We start from the raw sequence: 18,119 nt of genomic DNA on the forward strand, positions 1-18,119 counted from the left end.
CGATGTCTTGTGCGGTTAAACTGTTCGTGGGTACTTTACATGTGTGCTGAGCACAATATCGCCTGATAAAAACTGAGGTCGGTAACCTGGTCCGTGCACCTGTACATTTATTTTTTATTGATTTATGCACAGTGGTGAGAATATAGAAAGAGGAACAGAACTCTGTTCCACTGGTGGGAACCACGAAACAAAACAATAACACAATGCGCGAACTATGCACCCTGTTACATTTAAAATAAGCATAGTGTGCGTAAAAGAAGCAAACATAAATGAATAAAAAGCGCTGCTTCAGAGTACAAACTAAGCGTCATGTTACACACGGAGTAGCAAAAGCAAGTCCTGCCTTCGTGGTATGCCGTCGCAGAAAACGCTGCTTTAATAACGGCGTTGACAAGGTGCATATGTGCCAAAGAAGCCTATGTCCCGCTATTGAGACTGTGCAGCCTTTGAATTTGTAAAGTTGAGCGCCATTTCAGTCCAGGAGCAGGCGTAGCAATTCAATATGAGGGTTAGAGTGTGGTACACCTATTTCGTTATCTCCTTTGTTCAAGGGGAGGTAAATACTATTAAGTCTAATGGGTTTTTCGTACTGAGGTCAATTCTTTTTGTGTGTGCATGTAAGTCCATTTTAGCCGCGACTTGGACGCCTTTCCGCCTTTACTTTCTCGCTTGACGACAGCAGTATAAGCCCAGTGTATTCCAACCATCAAGAAACCAAATATATCAATTTCTGCTATAAACTTGCGAATCGCTGTGAGCCGTCCCTGTTTCTCGCGGCCTTTATACTAGCGTCTCAACGGCCCCACAATGCGGATGATACGGAATAACATGCTCAGCCATCACGTGCAAAGCATGTTAGGGCGCTTTGCGATGTGCAGTGAAGCAGACTCCCTTGAATGCGCTTAAGTAATTCCAGTTCTGAGTTAGTTGGTGGGGAGCTAGGGTGACTCGCAAACCGCGGTTCGTAAAACAAATCTTTACTGCACGCCTTACAAAAACATTGCCTTTCCGCCGCGGGCATCACACACAGGCTGTGAAGAATGTCCTCAGGCTGCAACGTCTACAGCACTACAAAATTCGATCAAACCTAAGCTTTACTGTTACGTTCGATACCACGTATCGAGCACAGCCATCGAAAATCGCCCTTACAAAATTTTTAGACAGTCTATAGACTTTCTATAAAATCTTTAGACTCAATACAGACAGATACTAGAGAACATTTTATGGGCAATACAGATCCCGTAGACACTCATAGACTATCTATAGATTTATGGCTATACACTTTTAGTAGACTTATTTCAATAGAGGGTCTAATGACTATGAATAGACAAAATAAAAATCTATAGGAAGCCTATAAGAAATCTATACAATGTCTATAGACCATTTTTATAAGGGCGGTCCGCGTGTAATGACCAGAGTGCGGTAAAAGCACCAGGACGGAAGAAGACGAGCAAGATGAGAGCTGGCTGTCAACTCGTATCCTCATTGAAAACAAAAGTGAAAAAATATATACGTGCGTGTTTTTCAACAAATACGCCAACAAATCGACAAAATCAACAATTAAGTGCAGCGCCATTCTCTCTCTGTATAAAAAGAAAGTGTGACTTGCAGATAACCGCTGGTATCGCCCACCGTTGTTGTTTATTTCATTCCCTTGCTTCTTATCGTGATTCGTAAATAATTCGTCGGTGTCATCGTTTCCTGCGCTTACTAAGCTTATTCTAGCTCGCGTTGTTGGAGTTCACTCAAGCAGGTTGGTGACCCTCCTGTAGACAATGAGGGCACCGAACGCAAGCAGACCGACTGCTCTGTCCTGCCCACACGTAATCACGTTGCTTGCACCAGCAGGGACATCAGCAGCGTTGCCATTCGACCAAATCGTGAAATTAGAGTCAGGCATGTCCATTTCCGGCGCTGAAACTCCAGGTTGTGGCATTGATGCGACGCAGCCGGCCAGCACTTGAGAGTTCACGTAAGTCCTCCGCACGACGCCAGTCTTTAAATGGGAGCACATGGGAATGTGCAGGTCCAAACACTCCAGCCGCTTTTCACCGACCCTGTGAAGGTCATGTGCGCATGGTTAGCACATAGTTACCAAGAAGTGCGAAAGGTGACACGCAATAAGAGGTGCACCGGACAAGAGGTGGATGAACGGTGAGAGGGCCTCGAAACGTAAAATCCTGAAAATTATGCAAGAATGGTACGAACACTCATTACGCTGTTCTTATTTTTTTCTTGGTGTCCTCTTTGCCAAGGACATTTGTGAGAGGAGTGGATGAAAAGACAAATGAACCTAAAGTAAAATACAGCAATAGAAGCGTCATGTTTCTGGCCATAACATTGTCTAATCATAAATTTATACTCGCAGGTCAAAAGAACAAACAAAGGTAACAGACAGATAAAAATGAACACACACGTTGTGATCCTTAGTAAGCAATGATAGAAAATTCGTCGTGGGAATGCAAGTTTTCTTCAATGATGGCTGTTGATCCGGGAAGGTCATTCCAATCTATACTGACTCACGAGGAATAATGGACGGGGAACAAGGTTTAGTCTGGCTTGAAGTTATGCCAACCATGTAATCATGATCAAGGCCTGCTAAGGTGAAGTACGAAGGAAATCTGATTTCATAACTTGGTCTGGAGAAGTGGCAAAAACTCTGAAATAAGGTATTAAAATTTTCAATTGGTTTTGGTTTACGGGTGTTTAACGTCCCAAAGCGACTCAGGCTATAGGGACGCCGTAGTAGAGGGCTCCGGAAATTTCGACCACCTGAGGTTCTTTAAGGCGCACTGACATCCCACAGTACACGGGCCTCTAGATTTTCGTCTCCATCGAAGCGCGGATGCCCCGGTCAGGCTCGAACCCGGCTACTCCTTAACTCTGAGTAGAGCCTCAACCCACCTAGATCACCGCATTACGACTCCACGGCATTAGCATCGACTAACACTCTAATATCTAATTTCGACTGCCGGACTCAGTTATGTTCCGAATCTGCACCAACTCTCGCGTTATTTCGCGTTACGCGCTCGCAATCTTGGTGCGAATTTTTCGGACCGGGGCAGGGAAGACAACTACTTCGGGGTAACCGCAGATGATCGTAGTTACACGCATTCACACAGTGCGGCGAGGAACCCGGGAATGGGGGAGACGTTCCTTTTGTAGCGCGAGCTACACTGGCCGAGGTCGAGCAGTTTCGCGTGGCTCCTGGAGAGCCGTGCTGCGCATGCGCGAGGAGCAGTGACGTCACACGGCTCACAGCTGGCGCGCCGGAGACGCCGCCGCGCGCGCCTCGACGTTCTGCGCATTACAGAGGAGTGCCGTCATAGCCGCGACAGACGCACTGGCGCCGGCGCGTGCCCAGCTGTGTCCCTCCGTTGCGCCGGAGCGGCTTGGCAGCGCCTCTCATTTTGCGCGCATGCGCAGAGGTATCAGTGGTGGTATACATATAACAGGGCGTTTGCCAGTTTGGTATAGCCACGGAGAAGGAGAGCGAAATTGCTGCTCAGCGGCTCAGCATAGCTCACGCTACGTGTATCCTGGCATAGCCGAGCTAAGCCAGTGCTAATTTTTAGTGATCATTCTGATTACAGCAGTTGTGTCGAAAAGATATTCATACAGTGGCAAACGAAATTTTACACCCGGCAACTTACGTGCAGTCGTAACCACTCTGCTCCATGCTGTTGCTCGGTGTCTTGGATATCTTCTGAATGCAGTCGTTGAAACCAGGTTGTTTTGCTATGCAGATGGCTGCTTCTGCGTACGCTGCACAAATGTAACGGATCATTATCATGATAATCATGAGCTTTATTCTCTGTGTACTCTAGGCCAAAGAGCTCTTTCAGTTCATTTGATAGTCACCGAGGTGTAGCCCCCCCCCCCCCCCCCCCCCCCTTTTGGACGTGCACGGCAACAAGCATTGCTATGACAAGGCCTGAACCTTCACCATAATAAAATTTGGGTTCACTTGAAAGAGAGAGATTTATAATGTGTCGACTATAGTGTGGTGAGCTGACTGAATATAGTTTAGCAACTTATATGTAACGTCAAAATCTGCCCCGAAAACGGGCGTTTTTTAAGTGCCCTGCCGTGGAGAGAAAGCCTGGGTGTAAGTTTGCAATTGTGTTATAATCGTGTTACAGTCGTTACAGTTGCACAATTGTCAGCGCTGGTGTGCGTTCCTCCTACTTGTACTTCGCATTTAATTATCTGCCTTGTAATCGTCATGAATTTAAAGCAACTAGCCGGAATAGCCTAATTTTACAAAACGCGGGTTTTTTTCTTAGATGAATAAGACTCCCAGTGCGGTTACAACCGCGAAAGGCGAGGTTTGTTGACAGTTGCTGAGGTACTCTTATTTCGCGGTATATTCGTGATAGCATTTATTTATTGATTATGCCATAATTACGTATGAAAAGCACAGTTTTTCTGTTTTCAAACTATATTTCCTCTTGGCGTATGACATCCACAAGTCATTCTCAAATTCTGTGCATAAATAAGCACAAAATTCGCGTCTTTGTGCAGAAAGTTAGTTCCATCTCATCTTTCTCACGACTGCACATTTATGGACCGCTCTTTTTCTTTTTCAGACATTATCGCTCTTTAAGTATCCCTCTTCTCCCAGTCCTTGATAGTCACGAAAGAAGCCTTGTGATCACTGAAGTGGTAGGAGATGTGTTCGAGTTGTCGGACCAACGCTTGATTCTGAAAGGCGACTCTATGCACGTGTTCCGAGAGGTCATCACAGCAGTGGGAGGAGTTACCAAAGTGTTAAACTATTTTGTCACATGTTATGTGACTAGGATGCCACCACTCAGCGTGGTCCGTAGCCATGGCGAGTTCCAATGACATCATGAGTGACGTCAGCGAAACCTGACTGCTTCTTCTTCGGTAATTGAGTGGTTACCGTATGCATGTATATGCCGATTGCTACTACTGCTGCAACTACTCATGGAACGGGCTTTTAACAGCTATTGCTGTAAAACTTGGCATTTGCTTTAGTATTGGTATGCGTCAGAACGGAACGAAATATGATGATGACGACAGCAAGCTGATCGAATGCACGAGGCAGCCTCTCCACTTAGGTGGCGCTGCCGGTGCAGGTTGTGTTAAGGTTATGTTATAGCAGGTTTTATTATAGTTAGGTTATAACAATGGTCATGTAAATAAATCTGCGGTGGAAGTTAGCAAACACCGATTGCAAGATTGGTGGCTCAAAAGCAGAGAGGTGACTTAAGGTTCGAAGTGTAGGACTGAATATGTATTTAATGAAAATGACGAATTTTAAGTCCGATTTATAACGCAGTTAAATAAACATATTGAAAGCCGAGCATGGTGGCCACCACCCCGTCTCAAAGGGGACGCTGCTGTCTTTTATCCATCCATCCATCCATCCATCCATCCATCCATCCATCCATCCATCCATCCATCCATCCATCCATCCATCCATCCATCCATCCATCCATCCATCCATCCATCCGTCCGTCCGTCCGTCCGTCCGTCGGTCCGTCCGTCCGTCCGTCCATCCGTCCGTCCATCCATCCATCCATCCATCCATCCATCCATCCATCCATCCATCCATCCATCCATCCATCCATCCATCCATCCATCCATCCATCCATCCATCCATCCATCCATCCATCCATCCATCCATCCATCCATCCATCCATCCATCCATCCATTAATCCATCCATCCGTCCGTCCGTCCGTCCGTCCATTCATTCATTCATTCATTCATTCATTCATTCATTCATTCATACATCCATCCATCCATCCATCCATCCATCCATCCATCCATCCATCCATCCATCCATCCATCCATCCATGTTAACAGTGTGTTGTGCGAGCGCGTGCCAGCGCTTTCTGCCCGATAGTGACCTCGGTTATCAAATCGTTTCGATATGAGCTCGACAATTGCTCTCCGGTAGATGTCCTTCTGGAACCACGTCTCATTGAAAAGAAGAAAATGGTCTAGGCATGGTCATTGCTGTTGTCACCATTGTCATTTTTTTTTGTTGCCGGAGATGTATTCGCAGAAAATTCAGTACATTCCAACCAAAACCTATCGTACCTTTCTGACTGGATCTGTGGTTCAATGCAGTAAGCACAATTCAGACTGATATGTTCATGGTCTGGAAGAAAAGCGCTCGTAATCGTCGTCATATATAGGCAACTATATGCCTATATACATGTTTACTCGCCCAGCAACTGATATCATAACCATCACAAAGGAAAAGTAACTAAAACGAAGGTTTACACATAACACGGGAACTGCGCATAAAAGCTCCGACTAGTAGCGAATAATATAGGAATACAACTGTGGATGTATGTTTCACTTTCTATGACCATCTAATGAGCTACTGAAAAAAAATTTCACGATTGGTAAGCTTTGTTCGCAACTCTCAATGTAACGCTGCGTCCCACAACGAAGGTGATGACTCACGCGATCTCAAGTTATGTCACACCCTCGTCACAGGAGGCTGCCCTATAAAATGTAAATCGACACCTTTGTGTTCCTGGAAACTGTACGCGACTTCTTATAAAAGGCGGCTTTTCTAAAAGGCCCCCGTATTCACTTTTGTAATTTAAGGTAATGGAAAATAAACCTTCTTGTGTCACAGCCTATACATTTCCTGTTGTCGCCGTTTTATTATTCGGAATGGCTACATATTTGGCTGTCTGGGCTAAAAGGTCACTCAGTACAGTTATACCCCTGTCACACGGAACTTCTCCACGGCCTTTGCCGTAATGTTGTCTTATTGCACTAAAGGAGGAAAACCGAAAAGGAGCGGCGGCGCTGCTACACGGCAAGTGCAAAGGAGCTAGAAAGCGGCCTCCGTGGATGCCAAAAGTCACCGCTGTGTGTGAAGCGGCGCTAGTAACATTATGAAATTAAAGCAGACGGTAGCACTTCAGCTAAGAGGATAAGAGTGCTTTCGTTTAAGTTGGAAAAAGTAGCTGTCACGATAAGAAAAGAGCGTTCTGACGGTGGGAAACGGATATTTTGAAACAAAAGTTTTTCTCAGCGGAGGCGTTAAACTGGCTGCTCGGTTCAACGCGGTGGCGCAACGTCACCTAGTTTCGTCATCCCAACATCACCTAGAGGGTGCCTGATGATGGAAACTTTTTTGCCACCCAGCATCACGTAGAAGGTAGGTTGTGTGGACGGTGGCTGTGACGAATTGGCGCGTTCGATTCATATTCTAAGAACATTATCTAACTCGTCTCAATGTGAGGCGGCCGGCCTGGTTGGTGCACTGGGTTAAACTCGACCAAAGGCAGCCTCACTGTCTTGCTTGACATCTTCCAAGAAACTCGATAATACCGTTGCCGATACTACCAGCGTCTAAGCTGCTGAGTGCTTCAACACAATACTGATAATCAGGTATGATGCTTAATATGTTCTGTGCACTGACCATCGTGTCGAACACTTTCTCCCTTCGCAAATATGACACTGTAGCGCGAAAGCTAAGCGAAAAGTACGAATACTAGCACAGGCTTGGCGTGGATGTTTTAATGCAGGAATACATTTAACTTTTACATTCTCTGTTTTCGGCATCCGTGGTTCAAGCTGGCATAAACTGCTCATGAAAGTGATGACCGCAAATAGGCTATTTTATATACCTAACAACAGCGTCATCCTAAGGTAACTCATTTTTGCTTGTAAATTAATCAGGAAATAAGGGATAAGGGTCAAACACAGTTCAATCGAGTAGATGTGCGAAAGAAGGTATTTATTCTTCAATTGGAGGGGACACTTATGCTTCGCCTTAAGGGTATGTAACGATAGCTTTATTGGGTTCATCATCATCAGCCTGACTAAGCCTACTGCAGTGCAAAGGACTCTCCCATGTCTCTCCAGTTGACCCTCTCCTTTTCCAGCTGCGCCCACCGTATGCCTGCGAACTTTTTTATCTCATCCGCTCACCTAACTTTCTGCCGCCCCCTACTACGCTTGCCTTCTCTTGGAATACACTCCGTTACCCTTAAGTACCAGCAGTTATGTTGCCTTCGCATTACATGCCCTGCCTAAGCCCATTTCTTCCTCTTGATTTCCGCCGCCGCAGTGGCTCGGTGGTTATGGCGCTCGGCTACTGAGCCGAAAGATGCGTGTTCGATCCCGGCCGCTGCGGTCGAATTTCGATGGAGGTGAAAATCTAGAGGTCCGTGTACTGTGAGATGTCAGCGCACGTTAAAGAACCCCAGGTGGTCGAAATTTCCGGAACCCTTCACTACGGCGTCCATCATAGCCTGACTCGCCTTGGGACGTTAAACACCCATAAACCATAAACCATCCTCTTGATTTCTAGTAGGATGTGATAACTCCGCGTTTGATCCCTCAACCACTGCCCGCTTGCGGTCCTTAACGTTGCACCTATCATTTTTCTTTCCTTGGCTTGCTGCGTTATCCTTAACATGAGCTTAACCCTTTTCATTAGCCTCCACTTCTATGATGAAACCAATTTAGTGGGCTAATGCACATAAACGCACAATTGGTCATTCTCTGCTTAACATTCATAGATGGCGGCCAATCCTCCTACTACCACCAGCGCGGTGGCGCAGTGGTTCAGAGATACGCCACTCCACCGCCAGGTGGCTGTTTCTATCACAGCCACTGGTAGAGATTGTGCGACCCATGCTGGTCTTCGCGAGAAACCTCTCGCACAGCTGGCACGACGCTCCTCCGAACTTGCCTGAGCTTATCCGAGTAACTCAGGCAAGCTCGGGTTAGTTCGGAGCACAAGACAAGAAAGATGACAAGATGACCAGACACATGTTCGGGGTTGGTACGTCTGGAGGTGTTCTTTCGCTCAAAAAACCCGACGTATGCAAACCTTTGTAGAATAATGTCACTTCTACTCACATTTGAATTCATAAAATTGAGACCAATATTCAGTCGCCCCCCCCCCCCTCACCACGGAAAAAGAAAACAAGAAAACTAAGAGCCCGGCGTGTATTGCGTACATTGCCGCGTGCGAAGGATATATTATCGAAGTTATTCATGCGTGCTTGGAATAAGAGGAATAAGTGGTATATACGCAGAGCACGATCCAATTACTCCACTCCTAGCCCATGTGTGCGTTTGTATCAGCAATGCACCCTGGCCAATCCCCCGCCGTGGGTATGTGCCATTAAGCCTGAGGATATCATCATCACCATCGTTTTTTTTTTCGATCCCGCTCTCAGTCAGTACCAAATTGAAACATTACAGGCGTTGTATACGATTATGCACATTAAGCCATTGTGCCGTCTTCGATCTTCAAGTTAACAGGACCCCTGTCTTTGCGTCTTCCAATCTGTCAGCCTATATACCATTACTACTACTTTTCCCATTAAAACGTTCCTGTTTTCGGTAATTAACCGTCTGTGTCTTCGCCACACCCCCCCAAAGTGGGTATGTGCCAGCTTTATTTGAGGCCACCCAACCAACCAGCAAGAGAGCTTCAATCGAGTAGATGGGAAGAAGAGAAAATAAGTGGTTTTTGAGGCGGCGGCGGTGAAAAACTTTGTTACTGGCGGAGCCCTTATAGTTAAAAACTTCAGAGGTTGGCTGGCTCTTGGCCGTGAGTGGTAACCGGCAGCCCGTGCCTGACGGTGACCTCCTCCGCCCACTGCACCAGCTTCAGTTGCGAGGCCGGGTCGGAGCTAGAGACCACGACCTCCCACCCCTGCTAGTCCGCGAGGGCCCTTTATGCCGGTGGTTGTAGTTGTCGGCAGATGAACATAATGCGGTCTAATGTGGCTCCCGGGGCCCCGCAGAGGGAACATTCGGGAGTGTGAGTAGAAGGGAAGAAAAGTGCAACTAGCGCCTGGGAGGGAAAGGTGCGAGCCTGGAGTTATCTGTTGTTTTGTCAGCGGTGTGTGCGGCGGGGGTAAGGTAGTCGTTCTTCGCGGTAGTGTAGCGTGATGTCATGATATGTGATCCGCCGGTCTCTCGCGCTGCCTTGATCTTCGGTACACGCCACTCAGTTGACGTACGTTCGAGCAGCGGAATGGGCCGCTTCGTTACCGGGATGGCCCGAATGGGCCGGTACCCAGACTATTTGGATGGGGCGAGGCGGTTGGGGGTTGGAGATGAGAATTTTATAGGCGGCAGCAGGTATCTGCCTGCGGGCAAAATTTTGAATGGCGGTTTTAGGATCGCTCGGTATAACAGTGGCAGTGGAAGAAGATATTGCAAGTGCGATGGCTGGTTCTTCGGCTTCTATCGAGGTGTTTGCTCTGATCGATCCTGGTGTTGTGGGGTGCAAGTTGTTAGAGAGTACACAGAGGTCGTAAGCTGAGGGTTGAGGGTACTCTGCGGCGTCTACGAAGACCGTGTCCGGTTCAATTTCATGTGCTTTATGCAAGGCGCGGGCTACCCGTCGAGCCGGGTGGTGGACTGGATGCATGTTTTTAGGTAGGGGGTGAACAGTGAGATGATCCCTGGCGCATTGAGGAACCTTGTGGGAGTTAATGGGAGGTGGACCGATCGGTCGGGGTTGGAGTGAAGCTAGAATGTGGCGTCCAGTGGTAGTGGAAGACACTCTATGGGGGCTATGCGGTGTGCTTCCGTCAGCTCACTGAGCGTGTTGTGGACTCCCATGCGTAAGAGACGGAAAGTCGAGGCGCATTTGGGCAGACTTAAGGCCGCCTTGTAGGCGTGTCTGATTAGTGCATCTACCTTTTCTGTCTCCGTTTTGGTGAGGTAGAGATAGGGCAGGGAGTGCAGCATCCGGCTTATCACGAATGCCTGCACCATTCTTCGGAGGTAATCGTGTTCGCGCATGCCGCGGCGTTTATTGGCCATGCGTTTGATCAGTCGAATGATGTGGTGGCAGTGAGTTTGAAGATAATCTCCGTATTAAGCCCGTTGTCTTGCAGGAACGCGAAGCTTGTGCACTTCTGGCACCGGCTGCCCATCTATAGTGATGAGCATGAAGGGGTTATCCTTTCTACGTAGGGTTAGGTGGTGTAACTGGAGTTCGGGCTTGGCTGGGGATTAAGCGAGGCCTATGGAGGCCGCGCAATCCACCAGCATAGTCGCAACTAGGCAGGAGTGGTTTTTGAGGAAAGGAAATGGCCCGGCAGTAATTGCACCCCCCCTCCCAATCACCCCCTTGTGGGTATGTATTATTTTATGACGCAAACAACAACATTAGTGTCTCACTTCTCGATGGACACCTGAACCGCGCTGTAAGGGAAGGAATGAAGGAGGGAGTGAAAGAAGAAAGGAAGAAAGAGGTGCCGTTGTGGCGGGCTCCGGAATAATTTCGACCACCTGGGGATCTTCAACGTGCCCTGCCATCGCACAGCACACGGGTGTCTTTCGTCTCCATCGAAACGCGGCCGGCTACTCCGGCTCCGGGTTCGAACCCGACCGCTGTGGTCGCAGATGACAACTGGGGTGACTGCAAGAAGGAGGTTGGCATGAAAGGAAAGGCTCGGTATAAACGTTGTGAGAAGCGCAAACTGCGCACACGGACACTCAGTCTCATTGGCCGTGGGCGCTGCGAGGAGCAGATTGTGAGGAGAGGGAAAGAATTCATCCAGCAGTCCTGTCCAGTGTTCGCTTGAATGTCTGCAAATCTTTAAAAGCTTTACACTAGATAAAAAAATTCGCTTGAGGCTCACCTTGAAGGTTCTCTGCTCTGCAGAAGATGTCACGCTGAGTGACGTACGCCTCCTCTCTCTGCTGATAGTCGGCATCATTCGTGGAGCAGTCGTCCCGCTGTTGCTGGCACATTGAAGTCTGCGGCAGAGAGCTGCAGGCAGTAATTTCAATAAAATTCAGAAACAGATCGAGGTGACGTAAAAGATCTTCACGTTTCGACCTTATTGATTTATTCAGTCGAAGCAAAAGCTCATGAAGGAAGTTAGGAAAGGAAGGCTCACAAAAATTCTCAGGTTGACCACCAGTGAAAAAAATGCAGAGAACTCGCGATTTACAAATAACTTAAAATAACATAGATTAAGAAAATACAGTAGATTGCTAAGTAAGGAAATTAGCTCTGTATACATAGCGTACAAAATACAGGCAGGCGTTTAGAAACTGCAAACAATGCAATATGACGCAATTCAGTACAAGAAGCCAGTAGTAATATTGGCGGTAATAACTCCTTCAGGACACTGTGTTCTCTAGGAGATATCCAAACCCTATGGTGCCGTTCGTGTAACCATTTTTTTTTCAGTTTGCGCGATCTGGCATCGCAGCTTAAACTGTTGCACTTACGGTCCCATGTTGTTGATGCTAGTCAACTACTGTGCTAATACGAGGCCACCAAGCTCATCAGTGCTCCACCTTCGCCCTACTTCCATGCTGCATGTTTGTTAATGACGTTTTCATTGAGCTCGATAACTGCCCACTTTCTACATAATGGCCTGACGTAGCTATACTCATGGACGTGTAAGATGTTGAGAAGTGCATTTTGATCTCCCAATTCTTTTCTTACTCTCAATCGCGCTCAGTGTACCGCAGCTCACTGTGAATGCTTCCTAACCGACCTAATCGGCCCTAAAGAAAAAGTGCATCACATATTGACAATTTCGCAAGATTGAAGGATTCGAATCTATAGAGGCTGTAGGTGAAGCGTGTGAAGTGTTTTCGCATTAGCATTTAATATAGTGACGTAATCGACGACCGAATTTGGCGCTTCTCCTCAAAGCACTGGAGGAGTGAGGGGAAGTTCAATGTGACGTCACGGAAGGCATGATTTCATATTACCGCTGCCGTCAGCCACACCCTGCCGTGCCTCGTTGGATGCTGCCATACAACGCTCAGCGGGCTTTGCATTCCGTGGCATCGTTTTTTTTTTGTAGCGTAAGCTACACGTACTGGCCGAGGTCGACCAGTTTCGCGTGCATCCTGGAGAGCCGTGCTGCGCATGCGCGAGGAGTAGTGACGTCACAAAGGCGAATAAAAAAAGTTCTGTGTCGAGGCTGGGGATCGAACCAGAGCCTTTGAAGTTTGAGGCGGAGACGCTGCCACTCCGCCACGACGGCTTTTTTTTTTCTTTATTGCATGGAAGAACTTCTGTAGAAAGGAGGAAACTTCAATCAGACTAGTTCGCGTCTCAAGTTACCGGGCTGCTTAATATGAGCCCCCATAGCCCTAACTCACCACTGCATCCCCATCAAAACATCAAAATTCAGGGAGGCACACACAAGCATCTAGGCACGGCAGCCAGCTTGGAGGTTCGTCGCGAGCAGCATATACACTCCTCACCAACGCACACTGTTCCCGAAACACAGATTTGGACGATCTTGGTGGCTCGGCATGTCTGTCCATCATACGGCTTTTCCAAAGACTGAATAGTCCCATCAACACAAACACGTCATAAGGCACAACAGAGTTTTTGTCAACAGGCAGAAATCTAATAGTGTATGGTGTAATTTCAATGTCCTTCTTAAGAGTTCGTTGTAGTATGTCCCAAAAGAACATGGCATCACGGCACAGGATGAAGCAATGATCAATTGTCTCAGGCACGTTACACAGACGACAATTCACATTCCAGGGTACAAACATCCCCTTGTCATTAAGAAATGTCTTGACAGGCAGCGTCGCTGTGTGTAGTTTGAAAAAGAACGTTTTAGCGGCTGCCTGAATGCACATCCGCCTAACACGCTTTAGAACACTGATGTCCAAAGACCCCAGATAAGGCTGCCGATACAATGGTGTAGGGAACAAAGACTCAGTGAGAGCCTGGGTCATCTGCTTTCTCGAGAGGCTATACAGGTAATCTAAAGAGAAGCGCACAGTGAGAAAATTGAAAGTGTCAGCAACCTCCTTAAGAAATCCCCATAAAGTCCCCTCACGAGCCTTCACAGTCGGTGCGAGTAAGTAAGGCAAATGAAAACTAAGTCGCCTAATGAGCACAGCTACCAGAAACGGGTCGTTTGCCGATTTGAAAAAGAAAAAACGGGAAACGAGTTGATGCACGAACAAGTGAACAAGGCCCACTCCACCACCCTCTAAGGGAAGGAACAAGTTGTCACGCCTCATCGGCTCCCATTGAGAGCGCCAAACGAATGCTGCAAATATTCTATGTATTGCTTGCACCTTCCTCCTCGCACAATGCAGGACTTGAAGGACATACGCGAGCTTTGCAAACAAAAAAATGTTACAGACCTGTGCCCTCGCAAACACTGAGAGTTCCCTACCCATCCAAGCCTGTGTTTGCCGCCGTAGAGTTACAGTTTGTGAATCCCAGTATGCTGTACTGTTGCGAACTTGGTGCAGCGGAACGCCTAGGTACTCAAGAGGGCTACAGTTCCAGCATATACCACCGAACTGGCTTGGCCTAGTTCCCCAATGACCCAACCAAAAGCCTTTGGATTTCTCTAAATTAAGAGCCGCGCCTGATGCATCGCAGAACTGTTTAGTCAAGTTTAGAGCCTCGAGTACACTCTTTTTGTCAGAACAAAAGAGGGCGACATCATCAGCGTAAGCTAAAACTTTAACTTCACATTGAGCCAGAGAGAAACCGCGGATAGCTGCGCTGTTAATTATACTGAGACAGAGGGGGGCTATCTGGGGCTCCGCCACGACGGCTCGATGTTTAATTGTGAATAAAGGCGCAAAATAAATAAGCGGAAGGTATCCGACATAAGAAAGTTTAATACGGAGAGAACCGAGCATGCTTGAATGAACGGAGGTAGCCTAAAAGCGGTGAAGAGGAAACTAGGCTTAGGGAAAAACCAGATGTATACGTTAAGAAACAAGGATGGCAATGACATTAGAAATATGGATCAGATAGTTAAATTAGCCAAAGTAGCCGAATTGGGTGGAGCGCATATGGTAGGTTCTTTCATATCATAAATGGCAGTTTACCAATATCCCCCAAGAGAAAAGCATACAACAGCTGTATCTTAACGGTACTCACCTACGTTGCAGAAACGTGCCGGCTAACGGAAAAGGGTTCGGCTTAAGTTAAGGACAACACAGTGAGCCATGGAAAGGAAAATGATAGGCGTAACGTTAAGAGACCGGAAGCGGGCAGAATGTGTGAGAGAACAAACGCGGATTATTGAAATTCTAGTCGAAATCAAGAGGAAGAAATGGGCTTGGGCAGGTCATGTAAAGCGCAGGCAAGATAACCGCTGGTCCTTAAGGGTAACGGTGTGGATATACCACATCTAGCTGATTAGAAAGTGCATTTTTTTCTTTCATCGGCTTAAACCGTGGTAAACATTTATTAGATGCAGGTTTACTTCCGCTTTTACTCTTGCTTTTTATTGAGGACCAAACACACGCGGGAAAACCCTGTGCGCATCGCACCAACGTCAGTAAAATTCTGCTTGGCTATGCCCCTTCAGTATTGTACTAGCGTACTAGTATAGTACGGAGCACACAAGACACGGTCATTAAATGTTGTGCATTGCAGCTGACCTATTCGCCGAATTGGACGTTGTTGCCTTGAGGCAGTACTAAGATTATTTTCCGGGGGCTGCGCTCTGTAAAGTGTAGCTTCGATGTTCGTTACTAATTCACCAGAGAAACAGCTAAAGAAAATTGTTTGCCGCGATTACGTGCCGAAGTGCTCAGTGATCAGGAAAACAAAAAAAAAGTCAGTTTCTCTGAACATAACCAGCATTATATATTTCTCTCGAAGTTTGAAATTTAATGTATATAAACTTGATACGTGAGGCTTTGTGTTGAGTCATGAAACCGTAGAGCTAAACAGTTCTTTACTCTAAATCTAAAGAAGCTCGGGTTGTTGAAAAGGCTGTTTTCAGCTCAACAGGTCTCATTGCTCAGGAGAAAACCTCAAGCTGTTGCTTAGTCTAAACGCGCTAGAACTACGAAACTTTTAGCTTAAGTGTGTACCAAACTACTCTATAAGCGGAGCTTTATATTTTGTACGCCTCAGCAGTGTGGCAACGCGTAAAGTCCGAAAGCGCAAACGCAGTGATTCTTCGGAGACACAACAGAGGGCGTCATGTGCGCGTTATTTCGATAGTGCTGCTTTTAGATTCGACGCCTTTAGTGTACCGTGTGACCGTTACCGAAGTACCGAGAGCCCACCCACCGCCGGTGAGCACGCTCTGATTGGTCCCTATGCTCCAGGCACGCGCGCAGCTGCCGGGAACCTGGCGCCATCTGGTGCCGTCAAGGCGATTTGCGCATGCGCATTGGCTGCACAAGGGCTCCCGGTACTTCGGAACCGGCAACGATAACACGGTATGCTAAAGGTGCCTAATAGGTGCTGCACTTCACCTGCACAAATCGTCGCTCTTCTTTCCAGTCTGCGCGTAAGCCTCTAGATCTGGACCCAGAGCCGCATGAAGTATTTCCTGTGTGTAGTTCAGGTAGCAACTCATGTCTTCATCCGGAGCGCATGGACCGCTGTCCTCCTGGCTCGAGACTGTAAAGAGCAAAACGGCACCTTGTCACTAGATGCCACGCCGAATGCTAGTTTTCCAGTTTCATGCCAGCTTCAAGCAGCGTTTCGGAATCTATGCTTTTAAATTGTCCAACTGCAGTGTTTGTTAGCTTGGTGACTGCGCCAGAATGATTTAGGTGAATGCATGGTATCATGGTATGTGGGGCTTAACATCCTGAATTTGTAGCTGGGATATGAGAAACGTTGTATTGGAGGTTCCGGACTAATCCGGGAGACTTCAACGGATTTGTGCAACGCGGTTCCTCATAAAGAGCCTCTCTACGAGCGGGCAGTCAGCTCACACGATACCGAGCCCGGAATTAGGAAATACAAAAATTAAACTTCACTCGAGCGATCAAAACTGCTAACCGAAGACGAGGTGAGGTGTGCAAACACGCATTTAACTCAGGACGAGGGCACCTAGACAGTCGCGCTCAAAAGCATGCGTTCAGAGTAAGAAGCATGATGATAGCATACCTTTGTGCCTGCCTTAACAAGCAAGTACTTAAGGATTGCAATTAGTCAGCTGCGATTCAAGGCTTTTCGAAGGCTCTCCTACTCAAAGACGACGGCCCTAAGCCGTCCTCTCTGATGTAAGCTGCATTTCAATACTCGGGCCATATATCTTTAATCGTAATGTATTTAGAAGAAAGACAAAATTATGGTAATATAATTTAAATATGGTCGGTCTCATAAGAAATTTTATGATAAGTACTCTAGTAGGATAGATGATATAGAGTTACCTATAGTATATTGCGCTAAAGAAAAAATAAAGCTCTTTAAGAGAAAATGCGCGGTAAGTCTCGGGTTATGGCTGCAACACTTATTAGCGATCTCTTGCAACATTCCTTTCAGACATACCTGTCAACCTCTCGCATCAAGTTACTGGCATCCTTGACATTTTCCTCGCCTTTTGTACACTTGCTTGTCTAGATGTGTCTGATAATAGCGGAGAGAAGGGTGCTTCAAGCAATCAAATATGTCTGTTCTGATTACACCTATGTTTATATTACAGTGTTAATAATTTCAGCGCCCCTGGTTTCCCCCACCCTGGTTGCTTTTTCCTAAATTCTTACTGATTATTTCACCAACAACGCTTCCTTGTCCAACCTCTCGGGTCGTTCCATTTCTAAGGCGGGAATAATCGTGTATTGTATATTGACTGACGTGTCAGCGCACACTGGTGCTTTCAGGCCAAACAGCGCGGGCTATAACACAGTTACTGACCTTGACCGCTGAGCCAGATGCAAAGAACGCCACCGACGTAAAATACCGTGAACTTATGTGCCATTGTTTCTTGCTGGCCGATTCTCTCAGATCTTAAACTAACCTACTTCAGAGAGCACACTCCAGGGTGGGGATCTCGAATTGGCGGTAGTGCAGACGACTGTTCGTTCGGGCTTTCCAGTCTGTCTAACACTGATAGAGGCGGGAGCTAGCGGATGTGAATCAGGACATTGGAAACACATATGTTTCGAGATATGGCCGCCAGGGCGCATTACGACACGATTTTTTGTTTCTTCCGTTCATGATGACGCAGCGTGGCTGCGGACGTTATTGACTCGCAGCCGCCCTTCCGCCCCAACAGTTCCTGGTTCTTTCTTGCAGCCTTATTCTTTCTTTTCCGGCCGGAAGTTTGCGTCGCGATGCGGATTGCTAGTGCGTGTTCTCTTTTAACTCTCGCCCATGACGCGCGTTGGGGACGAGCTCGCGACGTCTGGCAGTCAAGGGCAGAAACCCTCGCTCAGCTGCTGGTGC

General features: G+C 47.2%; 1 protein-coding gene across 1 annotated transcript; it reads right to left on the reverse strand.

Annotated features, from left to right (window-relative positions):
- Positions 1-90: 90 nt before the first annotated feature.
- Positions 91-17,806, reverse strand: LOC144107773 (uncharacterized). The gene is made up of 5 exons (XM_077640941.1): positions 17,589-17,806; positions 16,196-16,343; positions 11,614-11,744; positions 3,654-3,765; positions 91-2,057 (listed from the first exon to the last, which is right to left on the reverse strand). The coding sequence occupies exons 1-5, from the start codon at positions 17,650-17,652 to the stop codon at positions 1,742-1,744; spliced, it is 771 nt and encodes a 256-aa protein (XP_077497067.1). The 5' UTR covers positions 17,653-17,806; the 3' UTR covers positions 91-1,741.
- Positions 17,807-18,119: the final 313 nt, after the last annotated feature.

The sequence above is a fragment of the Amblyomma americanum genome, chromosome 10 (assembly GCF_052857255.1).
Source record: "Amblyomma americanum isolate KBUSLIRL-KWMA chromosome 10, ASM5285725v1, whole genome shotgun sequence".
Taxonomy (NCBI): Eukaryota; Metazoa; Arthropoda; class Arachnida; order Ixodida; family Ixodidae; genus Amblyomma; species Amblyomma americanum.